This window comes from Tupaia chinensis, unplaced genomic scaffold (assembly GCF_000334495.1).
Source record: "Tupaia chinensis unplaced genomic scaffold, TupChi_1.0 Scaffold000117_2, whole genome shotgun sequence".
Classification (NCBI taxonomy): Eukaryota; Metazoa; Chordata; class Mammalia; order Scandentia; family Tupaiidae; genus Tupaia; species Tupaia belangeri.
Genome location: NW_006159583.1, coordinates 9,435,861 through 9,449,446, shown reverse-complemented (window position 1 = coordinate 9,449,446; position 13,586 = coordinate 9,435,861). Strand labels below are relative to the sequence as shown.

The following is a 13,586-nucleotide window of genomic DNA, read 5'->3' as shown; positions in this document are numbered from 1 at the left end:
GAGTCCAGGACTCAAAACTATGGTCGACTACATGGGAGTCCAGCAACATAGCCATTATGCTAACTGCTGGTCCAGCAACATAGCCATTATGCTAATTCTGACCTCATAAGCAGCCCAGGAGGTAGTGTTATTTTCATTTTATACGTAGAGAGATAGAGGCTCAGAAGAGATTAAATTGATTTCCTAGAATTAAACAAAAACCTAAAATGAGCAGTGCAAGTTCTGGTCTATCTGACTCCAAAGCCCACACCTTTAAAACTCTTATCACATTGGGACCAGCAGATGGCATAATTGTTATGTTGCTGGACTCCCACATGGCTGACAGTGGTTCAAGTACTGGACCCAGTGGCTTTAAAATCACTCCAGGTGCCTGTGTGTGTGCACCCAAGATCCTGAAAGGAAAATGGGAGAGAAGGGATTGCAGCGTGGCCATCCCCTCGGGAGGTGATTTCTCTCTTTTTGTTTTCTGTCTCTCTGGCAAGTGCATGCGTCCTATAGCAAAAATCTCTAAAAAATAAAATAAAATAAAACACTTACCACATTGCTCCACTAAAAGGAAGGAGAAAAAAAAAAGAATCTGAAAATTAAATTAGCACTTGAAATATTAGAATTTGAAGATTTTCAGGCAACTGATTCAATCATACAGAGTTGCTTAGGTGATTAAGAGAAAGCAATTATGCATTTTTAAACCATGTCAGCTAAAACATAACAATTTTCTAATCTCTATGGCTTAATTTTAAAAATAAAAAAGCTGGGGCCAGAAGGTAGTGTAGTGGTTAAGGCACTGGACTCCCACATGGCTGACCGCAGTTCAAGTCCTGGACATGGAGGCTTAAAAATTGTGCCAGATGCGCGTGTGTGCATGCCCAAAATCCCAAAAGGAGAATGGAGAAAGGATTGCAGTGTGACCATCCCCACTGGGGGGTGATTTCTCACTTTCTCTCTTTTTCTATCTGTCTCTCCAGTGAGTGCATGAGCCCAATAGCAAAAACCTCTCTAAAGAAAATAAAATAGAAAAAGCTTATCGTGGACTTTTTTGTAGAGTGTCTATTGCATCCGATGGAGGAGTGTCTTCTCTCTTCTTGAGAGGATATTGCGATGTGGCCTTGCTCTGTGTTCTCTAGGGCAGGTAAGAAGAAGCACCTGAGAACAGGTTCTGAAATGTGAGGGTGATGTTAGCCGGGTACTCCCTTGAGACACCAGTTCATACTAGCTCCCTCAAACCGTCAGGGCCTGTCACAGAGAACCAGAACCAGAACCAGCAAGAATCAGTGCTTTGGTGGCATAGATCCAAGGGAGATAAATGACTCTCATTTTGTTTTTAGGAACAGTTTCCTTCACTGAAATTTCTGATAAAACTGCAAAGAAAAGACACACTGTCTTCCACTCTAGAACATAGATGATTAAACGGAAAAGTAGCCTGTAGCTGAGGCATAGCTTCCATTGAGTTACAGATTGAAAAGGGTAATTTTTTTTTTTACCCAGCTTTGCAAATAAGTAAGTTATAAAAGTGAACAAATCCATTAAAAAAATGTAAACATGAATTTGACTTCCTAATGTGAAATTACCTGCACTTCTGTATTTTTCTCCTATAAGTTCTCCTCATGGTTATTCATGTGTGAATGGCTGTTTGCCATTTTTTTTTTTTTTTGAATTTAAGAGGCGAGAACTCCTACCTATGGAAAGTTTTCCATGTACCAGAGAGAGTATGTGGTGCTTTTTGTGTGCAATCACTTTGAATTACAAGACTGTAAAAGATATTTTCATATGGAAATAATTTTATAATAGTTTTAGTAACTTTCCTCAAGTCACAGAATGTTATTGACAACCAGGGTTAGGATCTACTTCTGTATTGGAAGCTTATTTACTTTCTGTTATATTATGTTGTGCTCCAAGGGCACTTTAAGTGTGTCTGAAAGTCATAAGTGGTTCATGAATTCTTTTTTTTGGAGGTGGTGGTGGAGGATTTTGCTATAGGGCGCATGCGCTCGCCAGACAGGCAGAGAGAGGCAGAGAGACAGAAAGCAAGAAATCACCCCCCAGGGGGGATGGCCACACCGCAATCCCTTCTCCTCCATTCTCCTCTCGGGATCCTGGGCACGCATGCACACACGCCCGACATGAGTTTTAAGTCACCGGGTCTGGGATGCAAACCGCGGTCAACCACATGGGAGTCCAGCAACATAGCCATTATGCTAACTGCTGGTCCTGGAAGGACTGGGTCTTTTTAGATTCCAAAATCTAGTACATCTGGCACATAGCAGATCATCCATAGTACCTGTTTAATTGATATGTAACTGCTCACATAGACTTGACCTGTTTGCCTATGTTTTAGCTAGGTTCTCACGTGCATTCTAAGCCACATCTGACCTATATTTAGAATACGCCTGGCATCTCCCTTTTGAGTTTTGACTTTACAATATAGAATGTCCACAAATGGAAAAGTGGCTTTGCATTCAGACATGAGGGGACATGAAGGAATCAAAGATTCTGAATACAAATCTTAAGAAAATGAATGTGAGAGAATATATACAAATACCGGGCTGTTTCTGGGCAGCATGGGTGTTATTTTTCTCTTCTATTTCCACACAGACTTAGGAAACCAGTCATCTTGCCTGAAGTGTTCTATTGTTCTTTGTGGCCTTTCAGACTTTTTCACAAATAATTCTTGCACTGAGTCTGCTATGTTTTCACAACTTAAAACATTAGACCTCAGGGGGGAACCAGCAGTTAGCGTAATGGCTATGTCACTGGACTCCCACATAGCCAACCGCGGTTTGCGTCCCAGACCCAGTGGCTTAAAACTCACGCCGGGCGCGTGTGCGTGCGTGCCCAAGATCCCGAGAGGAGAATGGAGGAGAAGGGATTGCGGCGTGACCATCCCCCCTGGGGGGTAATTTCTCGCTTTCTGTCTCTCTGTCTTTCTCTGTCTGTCTGGCGAGCGCACGCGCCCTACAGTGAAAAATCTCTCAAAAAAAAAAAAAATTAGACCTCAGGGGACCAGCAGATGGTGTAATGGTTGCATTGCTGGACTCCCACGTGGTCGACTGTGCTTGGAGTCCTGGACCCAGCGGCTTAAAACTCATGCCAGGAGCTTGTGTGTGTGCGTGCCCAAGATCCCAAGAGAAGCATGAAGGAGAAGGGATTGTGGCATGGCCATCCCCTATGGGGGGTGATTTCTTGCTTTCTGTCTCCCTGTCTCTCTCTCTCTCTGTCCGGTGAGCATAAGAGCCCTGTAGTAAAAATCTCTCTTAAAAACACACACACACACACACACACACACACACACACAAAAATCAGACCTCATTCCCATTCATACGGATTTTGACCAACGTGAATCTGGAAACTGTCAGAACACTATCAGAACTCTGGAGAAATGCAGAGTGGGATAGGCCGTTTCTCTAACATGGCACTAATTGGCAGAGAAAGCGTCACCTTGGGCATACTGCAGCACCCCAGGAAGGAGTCGGGTGGACAATGTTTGTTTCTATGCTCTTTCCTGGAATGTTTTCTCTTCTGAGCAGTGGGTCCTTTTTGTTGAATCCGATTGGCTATCTGGTAACATGTTACCTGGTGAAAAGCAGGATGTTTTCGTATTGTGATATTTTTAAGAAATTATCTTTATTTTTAATTGTTCATCTAGACATGCCAATGGGTATTTAGGCCACGCTTTGAGCAAAACTCACAAGGTGGTTTTTTTCAAACCTCACATGTGTACACAAAACAACACAATTTGAAGAGATTGTTTAAAAGAACAAAGCATGAGAAATACGTGAGATACAAGCTCGTAAGCAAATTTAAATCAATGAGCAGATCCGATTAAACATGAAAAAAAATTACAAAATAAGTCTGTGTTTTGTAGAAAGCACTATCCGAAGACAAGATTGTAGGACACACTCCAGTCTTTTTGTAGGAAGCTGTAAGCAGGGAGAAACAGAGCCTGGTTTTTATTCAGCCTAGCAGGGAGTTGCGGGTAGGTCAGAGTTTCATGAATAGGACCCTGACTATTCACTGCTGCTACTAAAAGGAAAAGCAGGCTTTGCCTGTCAGGCCTGGCAGTGATTATACATATTCTCTCTCAACTTGACCTTTAGCTTGCTAAACATAGCCCTTGGGTTCCTTTTCTCAAGCAATTAAAGAATTAACTTGGTAAATCAATTATTGATGATCCATGAACTAAGAGAAGAAGATTACAGAGATAAAATTCATGGATGATCCAATGGCCGTGTCTTACTTAGTAATCGGATTCCTTCTATTGGAATATCGCAGAGAGCCACAAAAAAAGGAGAAGTTTTCATGTTTTTTCTTTTTGCCAACGAATGAGGAAATCGCCAGTTGAATAAAAGACACAGATGCATTTAAATTATGCATCAAGTCATTTTACTCTAGATTTTTATCGTATCAGTAGCTACTTCAGAGACTTAACCATTGGATATCTAGTAGTTTAATTATTTTTTTTTCTGTGAATTTCTTTCAAGACCTAATTGTAACACAGTCACTTTTGCCTTATAAACTTAGAACTACTAAAAATGCTTCCAATCTTATTTATTTAAATTATCATATAAATTCAAGCAAAATCCATTGTCTATACTCAAGACCGAGGCCCCATTAACAGTAATAGTGTTTTCTTTCTTAGCTCTACTTTCTTTTCTCCAGCAATTGCTTTTCTTGATTTGATATCATATACACTAAAAGTGACTACTCAGAAGCCCTCCCTGCAACCATCAGACCAAAAAGTAAGAGAGGTTTGGAAACAGGAATACGAATACATCCAACTTAGTCTCTTTTGGGGCTGTATTATATAATTTCATAATTATAGAAAAAACCAACAAGGTTGGTGTTATGTTTCCATAACTTCTCTTCATACTCATATCATTCATTTCTACTTATCATCTACCCATTTCATAAGATCTTCACACTTTCTTCAGAACCATCTGACAATCTCTCTTACTTTAATAAAAATATAACCAACTTTCCAAATTTTCTCAACTTCAACTCTGCAAGCCTCAGTCTTTCTATAGAAACTCCCTACAGGCCAGTCAAATTTCTAATATGTAATTTGCAAATCAGAATAAAACAGATCAAACCAGTTGTACCCAGAAAATAAGAGCTAGCTGTCATTGTATCAGCTTGAAAAATGGCTTGACAATAGCAGAAATACTCATTCTCACACTACCAAATTATTTAAAGTAAAAAGAAAGGGGCATCAAAAATTTCAATCTGGGAACCAGCAGTTAGCGTAATGGCTATGTCGCTGGACTCCCACGTAGTCGACCACGGTTCGTGTTCCGGACCTGGTGGCTTAAAACTCACACCGGGCGCGTGTGCGTGCATGTGTGCCCAAGATCCTGAGAGGAGAATGGAGGAGAAGGGATTGCTGCGTGACCATCCCCTCTGGGGGGTGATTTCTCGCTTTCTGTCTCTATGTCTCTCTCTGTCTGTCTGACGAGCGCACACACCCTATAGCAAAAACCTTTCCCAAAAAAAAAAAATTTTAATCGAACATTAGTAATGCTAGAACTTCTAGAGTTTCAACACACAGAGTTTAGCAGATTAGAGAACAATGCTGAAACAAACTGATTTTAAGGGCCAAGTATCTGCAGAAGAAATACAACAAAATTCCAAGATGACTCTGCTAGCTAGAGCTATAATTGACCACAATGACCTGCCTGGAAGGTAAAGCCTGTCATAAAACTGCAATGTTTTCTTTACTTAAATAATATTAACTTCAGCTAAACAGTTGGGCAGCTGTTCACACAAAATTAAGGAAAAAGAAAAATCCAGTTACTATTATCACCAAAGAAATGCGTGCCAACCATAAACCAAAGGTACTTTGGTAGTGTAGCCATAACAGACAAACGTGTGGTATGGGAGCCGGGAACTCCCTGACGGTAAGATGACAGGGTCATAGAAGGTTTTTGAGACCTGCTATGTCTCCTGCGAGGCTGACACACCGCCATGTTCCATAACAAGAGTCGCATAAACACAAGCTTATCAGCTGGCTTGTTAAAACATCGCGGCGTTGAAAAGTGACTTCAGGCTTGCTGAAGGGTCTCATTACTCTGAGGAAACGGTGCTTGGTGCCATAGAATAAACACTATGGTCTCAAGCGGAATGCATGTGAAGTTTCCAAAATGTTTCCTCAAAGACTTTATTCAGTTTTGGTTTGTGACCTTAGCTGGAAAGCATAAAGATGGACATGGGAAGGCAGTTCAGAAAGACATCTGTGAGGATTTAAGTTGGGCAGCTTTCAGAAGATGAAAGATGTTTAAAGTTAAGGCCTTTATCTGCAAACAATAGTATATTAATAAACTCTAGACCATATTTACAAATGCATTCTCGTATTAAAACTAACAGTATTCTGTTCACAGTGCCATTGTTTATACAGGTAGCAATCCCATAATACTCATGTATTTTGGCATGGGAATCAGTAGCGCTTGGTATTTACAGAAAATGTAGGTGTGTGAATATAAACATATCACCGAATTCAGAAAAGACAGATTGGCTACGGGTGCAAAGGAATGAACTGTACAGCACCTTCCCCTCCGGTGGGATGGGAAATGGTTTCTTACATCGAGAAGATGCCAAATCTCGGACCCAAAGTGGCATAAAGTCAGTAAGAAAACAATGAACCCCCTGTTCAAGTTTGGGTACATTGAGTAATCTTAGTCCAAAGTTGTAGATCCATTGTCTAGTGCATAAAATATAAAAGTTAAAAAGATTTATTATTATCTTTATAATAATTATTATTAAAATAGAAGGTACTTTCTCTCAGGCTCTCATCTGTGCTCTTGCACTAAAGACCAATCTCCTCGGAGTTCCGAATATGCTGGTGTTTTTGTCATGCAGATCAGCAGTCAGATGGCAAATGCTCGGCTGAGGAGCCGCTGCCTGTCGCGGTGGGACCCAGGGCCATGGCGGACAGGGCAGCAGCACCTCTTTCTTACTCCCAGTCTTCTTTTGTGTGTTGAGGGGGCGCGCCGTGGAATCAGCTCCCACGTCACCGAATGGAGTCGCTCATGTCGGCAGCTAGTGCTGAGGTGACAAATGGCTTCTGTACACTTGGATAAAGGAGGGGAGGCGGGGAAGTAAGAGGAGGGTGGCATTGAATGGAGGCCCAGGCCCAAACTCAGGGAGTGGGCAGGTGACTGGCAAGCGCCCCCTCTGAGCTTCCGCCTGCTCGGAGGCCTCGCTGCAGGACGGCCTGGTCAGGTCTCAGCACCGGCACTACGGGCGTCGCCTTCGGTCCCCGGCCCCGTCCCTGTCCCTGTCTGCTCGGCGTCCTCCGCCCTGGGGCCGGCGTGGTCCGGGCTGCCGCTGCGCCTGTCCCTGTGCGGCACGGGCACCAGGCGCTTCCACTGGGCCTTGTTGTGCGCGAGATGGCTCAGCATGTTCTCGGACAGGGGGCTGTTTCCGGTGAAGCGGGCCCATTCCCGGAACAGCGGCTCCACGATGTAGCTCATGAACCCTGGAACAGGAAGGCCACACTCGTCACCTCGAGGGCAGTCAGTCCAGCCCGCTCCGTGTCCCTCAGCCGCGGATGAGGACTCAGTCTGGACTGGCCCCAGACGAATAAGATACAGGCACCACCCTTGGCCTAGAAGCCCAAGAAGTGACACCCTAGGCTTCACCCTTAACCACTTTGTGCCTGTTTCTTCCCTTGTAAAAAGGAGCTAAGGGTATCCCAGCCATGGGGTTGTTTTGACAATAACATGACTTGGCGCACGTGAAGTGATTGGAAGGCTCCTGGGACGTAGTAAACACTCAATACATGTTGGCTGTTATTTGCAGAAGGCGGGATATATTTCAAGTAAAAAGGCCAGAAAGAGTCTGTGCTGGGACTAAGGAGGGCACCACCTGAAGAATTCGCTCATTTCTCCTGTAGAATCTATTATTTTACCGTTTTGGTTCCAGTTATGTCAAACAACTATATTTAAGTAACATTCCTTCATTTTCCACACAGATTTTTATCTGCAAAAAAGTCCTGCTTTTGTGACTATGAAAGATTGTATGATATTAGACTTCTTTGTTTGCATGTCTGTTCTCTTAATTATTTAAGTCTTATTTCATGTTTCACTGCTAATGTGCTTTCTATACAAACCTGATCTGTTAAGCAGAAATAATTTTTAAGCTAGGTTGGAACTATAAAAGTCATCGAAAACCTGTACTTTTTAAGGTGTACATTTATTTCCTTAAAGTTTAAATATGGGGAGAAAAGTTCTTTTTGCCGCATTAAAAATTTCTAATAACTAACCCCCTTAAGTTTACAAGCATGTGTAGATAAGGCTTCCTTTGGTCATCTTTCCAAAGGTGGGATCTCTCCATGTTGTGATCTGCTTTTTTCAGCCTCTTGTCTGAACCATGGGCACACACCACCATGCTGGCTGCTTTTTTAGACAGTCTCTCTTTGTTGCCTGGGTTAGTCTAGGGCTTGGGATCTTCCTGTTTCAGCCTCTAGAGTCACTGGGGTTATAGGTAAAAGCCACTGTACCTGGCCTTTACACTGGACTGGGACTTGAACCCAGGCCTCCCATGTGGTCAGCCCATGGAGCTCAGCATCTTAGCAGTGCACCATGTGGTTTGGCTTCTTTCCCCCCTTTGGTTTTGTTTTGTATGTATGGTGTTTTATTCTTAGACAGGGTTTGGCTATGCTGAAATCCTTCTGCCTCAGCCTCCCTGGTAGATGGGATCACAGGTATGCTCTGCTGAGCCTGGCCTTTTCAGGGTGGACCGAGAACCAGCCAGTGGAGCAGCAGTGTCCACCAAGTGCCACTGTGGCTGGGCCTATCCTCTCTTTATTGGGCAAACAACAGACACCAGGCCTTTGAGGACACTCTAGAGATGGCAAAAGGACATATTGTACATTTCTGTATTACCTCTTTTTGTGTGAAATATGATTTGACTATTGTGAGATCATTTTAATTAACTCAAGGAAGAAAATTATGCCTGTTATGTCTGTATTTAGAATTTTGATAAGGTCATATAGGGTGTCAACAAATAAGTATTTCACATTTTTGTTCATTATTCTAGAATTTTCTTCTTTTTTTTCTAATTTTTTTTTGTCATAGGGCATGTTGTGTTCACCAGAGAGAGAGACAGACAGACAGAAAGACAGAGAGAAGGAAAGTGAGAAGTCATTCCTCAGGGGGGATGGCCACACCATAATCCTTTCTCCTCTCTTCTTCTGGTATTTTGGACACACACATGCCCAGTGTGATTTTTAAGCTGTAGGGTCCAGGAGTGGAACTGTGGTTGGCCATATGGGAGTCTAGCTCTTTAACCACTATACCGCCTGCTGGTCCAAATTTTCATCTTTTAACAGTCTCAATACCCAATTCCTTCAAAGAGATCTGATATTAGACATCTAAAAAGATTGTTTGCAAAATGATGCTATTTTATCAAAATATAAAAGAAAATCTAACATTTTAAAATCCAGTACTTAAGAGCCAGTCCTTTGGCATGGTGACTAAGGGAGCCAGATCCCAAATGGCTGACCTTGTGGATCAAATCCCAGACACAGCAGCTTGAAAAACATGCCAGGCACATGAACCTGCATTTGTGCCCAAATGGAAAAATGGAGGCTAAGGGATTGTGGTGTGACCATGCTCCAGTGGAAGTGCTATCTCCCTCCTTCCCCCAACTCTGGTGAGCACATGTGCCTTGTTGGAGAAAACAAACAAACAAACTAAAAACAACTCCAACAATTAAAAGATCAACTGTTGGGGCCAGCAGGTGGTATAGTGGTTAAGGCACTGGACTCCTACATGGTCGACTGTGGTTTGAGACCCAGACTTTGCAACTTGATACTTATGCCAGGCGTGTGTGCATGTGTGCCCAAAATCCCAAGAGGAGAGTGGAGGAGAAGGGAGTGTAGCATGGCTATCTTCACTGGGGAGTGATTTCTCATTTTCCTTCTCTTTGTCTCTCTCCAGTAAGCATATGTGCCCTATAGCAAAAATCTCTTAAATAAATAAAATAACATAAAAAATTAACGATTTTCTTCCAGGAATTACTCTGGAATTATACATTCACACTTAAACTTGTCAGATATAGAGACTTCATATGCTAGAGAGGAAAGTGATTTTTAAGTCTGATAGATACCATAGAACGGATTTCCAGGTAAAGAGGTTTCTACATGATCAGATTAGGGAGTGTGCTGTGTCAGTGAGTGCACTAACTTCTCTCCTTCTCCAGGGAAGAGCTGACTTTGCTGTGGAATTGTTTGCCTGAAGGAGAGGGAGTGGGGAAGTGATGAATGGGGGCTTCAGAGAAGACAAGGATGGAAGGAAAATCTCTTTCTTTTTTTTTTTTTGAGAGGTTTTTCGCTATAGGGTGCGTGCGCTCGCCAGCCAGACAGAGAGAGACATAGAGACAGAAAGCAAGAAATCACCCCCTGGGGGGAATGGTCATGCCGCAATCCCTTCTCTATTCTCCTCTCGGGATCTTGGGCATGCACGCATACGTGCCCGGAGTGAGTTCTAAGCCACCGGGTCCGGGACGCGAACCGCGGTCGACTACGTGGGAATCCAGTGACATAGCCATTACACTAACTGCTGGTTCCCGGAAAATCTCTTTCTCATCCTATAGATTTTAACACTTAAAGACTCACTCAATTCAGTACTTTTTTAAAGAGATTTTTTTTTCTATAGGACACGTGCGCATACAAGAGAGACAGAGAGACAGAAAGCAAGAAATCACCCCCCCACCAGGGGGATTGCCACACTGGAATCCCTTCTCCATTTTCCTCTTGGGATTTCGGGTACACACGCACATGCACCTGGTGTGAGTTTCAAGCCATTGGGTCTGGGACTTGAACCGTGATCAACTATATGGGAGTCCAGCAACGTAATCACACCATCTACTAGTTCCCAGTACTTTCTTTTTAAAATGTACAGTTTGATGGGGAGAAAAAAGAAATGGGGCTGGCTGAGGGGTTACTAAGTCCCAGTTCCATTTGGGTAAATAAAACAATCAGATGCAAACCTCACTGAAACTGGCACTCAGAAAGTTTTCATTTTGGATTGGGACAGGAAAAAGAGAGAGGGCATTTTCAGTGGGGGGACAGAGTCAGGACAGAGGAAATGCTTTCCTTACGATCCACTGAAAAAATCATCTAAGGGGCTAAAGCCTATAGCATTCACTAGACTCTTTTTAGAGGAGGAGACTTTCAAAATTCTATGGAAAAAAGTGGAATTAAAATACGAGTTTATTCTGGTACAAAACATTTTGAAGTTCATGCATAGTTTTTCCATAATACTCTTTTCCCATTAATTTCTTGAAAAACCCCCTCATACTTGAGTTTTCCCAGTTTAGCTGGATCTCCCTTGACCACAGCACTTCCCATCCCCGAACCTGTAAGATGTGGAGTCAGGGAGAAAGATTTATGTCCAAAGAGTTGTTTTATAATCACTTTATTACACATTTATTTTTAATTACTGGTGTGCTGCTGTAGCATCCATGGGTTTCCCTATTCACTCAACCCCCATCCATTTTTAAAAGAGGTATCTATGGTAACCACATTTTCCTGAGCTGAAAATCAGGACATATGATCTGACAAAAGTAAGTGCGTTCTCATGACAACAACAGGACAGAATCTCTGAAATCAGGTCTATCTTGCAAATCCAGGTTGTGGGCTTAACAAAGTGAATGCTTTCGTTTGGGAGGTTTAAGACATTACCAGTTGTCTGCAGGCTTCTTTCTAGCCAGAGCTGAACACTGTGAGTCTCAGGATTAGGATTTTGCTCAGGGTCTAATTTTCAATGACATCTGTAGAACCTCCAGGGCTAAAGCAACTTGATAGGAGTGAACTGGATTCACGGAGGCTGAGGACACATTTCTGTTGCTGGTACTTCCCCCTCTAGCCCTACGGCGATTCTGAACCATCATCTGCCCTGGGTTCTATTTTTTTTGGAATATCTCCTATCTTTTTCACCCCCTTTTCACTCTGCCCCGCTTTTAGGTGTAGGAATTAATTTCATTTTGAAAATGACGAAACAATACTAAAGGCAGTTTGGAAAAAAAGGGTCTCATAACTCTAGCATACCTATTTTTTATTTGTATAATTCTACTCAAATCATTGTAGCTAGATTTATGTTGTCCTTATTTCCGAGGATGATTTTACAACTCTTTTGTGGAATTATGGATTTGACTGGACCCTCATGATTATAAATATATTTTTCTAACTTGCTCTGGTTTTCTCAGTTCTGTTTTTCTTCTCCTTCCCTTTCAATGTCAAGGCATCACATCTTGAGCCTCACAGAGATCCATAGCACTGGAAATGCATTAAACTGTCTGAGGTTTGTGGGAACAGGTTAAGAGATATGATCTGGAGCAAGCCAGGGCTAGAGCTTATAAGGAAAAGAGTTAGAGTTCTGAGTTTGGTTTCAGCGGAAGGGAACTTCAAGGACCAGAAAGGCTTGTTTAAATGTAGATAGAATTGGTGGAGTGTTTTAAGGTATGTTAGACATTCTTACTGGAGCAAAAGTAATTCTCTTTACTAAAGTGCCTAAAATTTCCACAGTTTTATTTGCTCAAGGACCTTATACATAACCTGGTTGGATGAAGTAATAATCATTTTGCATAAGCTAGTATCACACTTCTTCAGTTTCCCAAAACTGATGCTTGAAAGATAGTGTGGTTTTAACAGAATGAGACCGAAAGTAAGTTCTGAAGTGGAGAGAAACATGTACCACAGGCCACCATGGAGTAGAACGGCTCACAGGCCTGAGGCCTGGGGACTGGGCCTTTGGGACTGAGTGTTAGGGATGAGGGGTAGTTTGGAAGGGGCCTAACGACTGATTCTGCTGACCTCCCGTCCTTCAAGCCCTGAAGTGAGTGTGAATAGTTGATTCTTATTACTTTTGTCCTGCACTATTTCATTTTGATTCTGTTCTAAATACAATAGTTGGTAATATAGGTTTAGGGAAGTGTTGATGACAGAATATCTATCCTGTTTTTTGTTAGTTTTCAGTTGATAATTAGTCATGATTAAAGTGTTTATTTTGGACTCAGCCATTCAAAGAGACTTTGATTTAGCTTTCCAGGGCCAAGATTGAAAAGCATGAGGATCTCTTCCTTGTGACTCCTGTCAGAGATGCCAGAACTACTCACTTAAAATTGACATTGAATTCAACTCACCGATTTGTATACTAGGGATTGAATCTTTTTGTTGGTTACAAAGAGGACTGATTTCCAGTTCAAATTTCTGCTCAAGGTCACCTAAGAAGAAAGAAGAAACACGTTGACAGTCTAGAATTTATAAAATGAGTGTCAATAGTTTTAATAGTTTTCCTTGGAAGAAGTTATTCTGGGAATTACTGCTCCTGACCTTGTTATCATCGAAACATTTTAGCACTGACTGGCACTGCCTTGCTCTGGAAGCTTCCATGAAAATGTAAAATGCCAGAGTGTCAATGACCATTTATAATAGGCTCATTGTAAATAGAGGTGCTTTGGGACCAGAATGAACTTTTAAACAATGTCTATAAAAACAAAAAACAATTACAGGCAGTTTCCTAATGTAAAATGGAAGTTTTAGCTTTAAATTGCAGATTAGGAAAACAGGTTTTTTTTTCCTTCCTTTCCCT

At 42.1% G+C, this 13,586-nt stretch overlaps 1 protein-coding gene across 1 annotated transcript in view; it reads right to left on the bottom strand.

Annotated features, from left to right (window-relative positions):
* Positions 1-5,631: 5,631 nt before the first annotated feature.
* Positions 5,632-13,586, bottom strand: part of PDE7B (phosphodiesterase 7B) — a 244,643-nt gene continuing 236,688 nt past the window's right edge. Inside the window, 2 exon segments of the mRNA XM_006144346.2 lie at positions 5,632-7,468; positions 13,138-13,218. Of these exon segments, the coding sequence (XP_006144408.1) occupies positions 7,209-7,468; positions 13,138-13,218 (341 nt within the window). The 3' untranslated portion in view covers positions 5,632-7,208.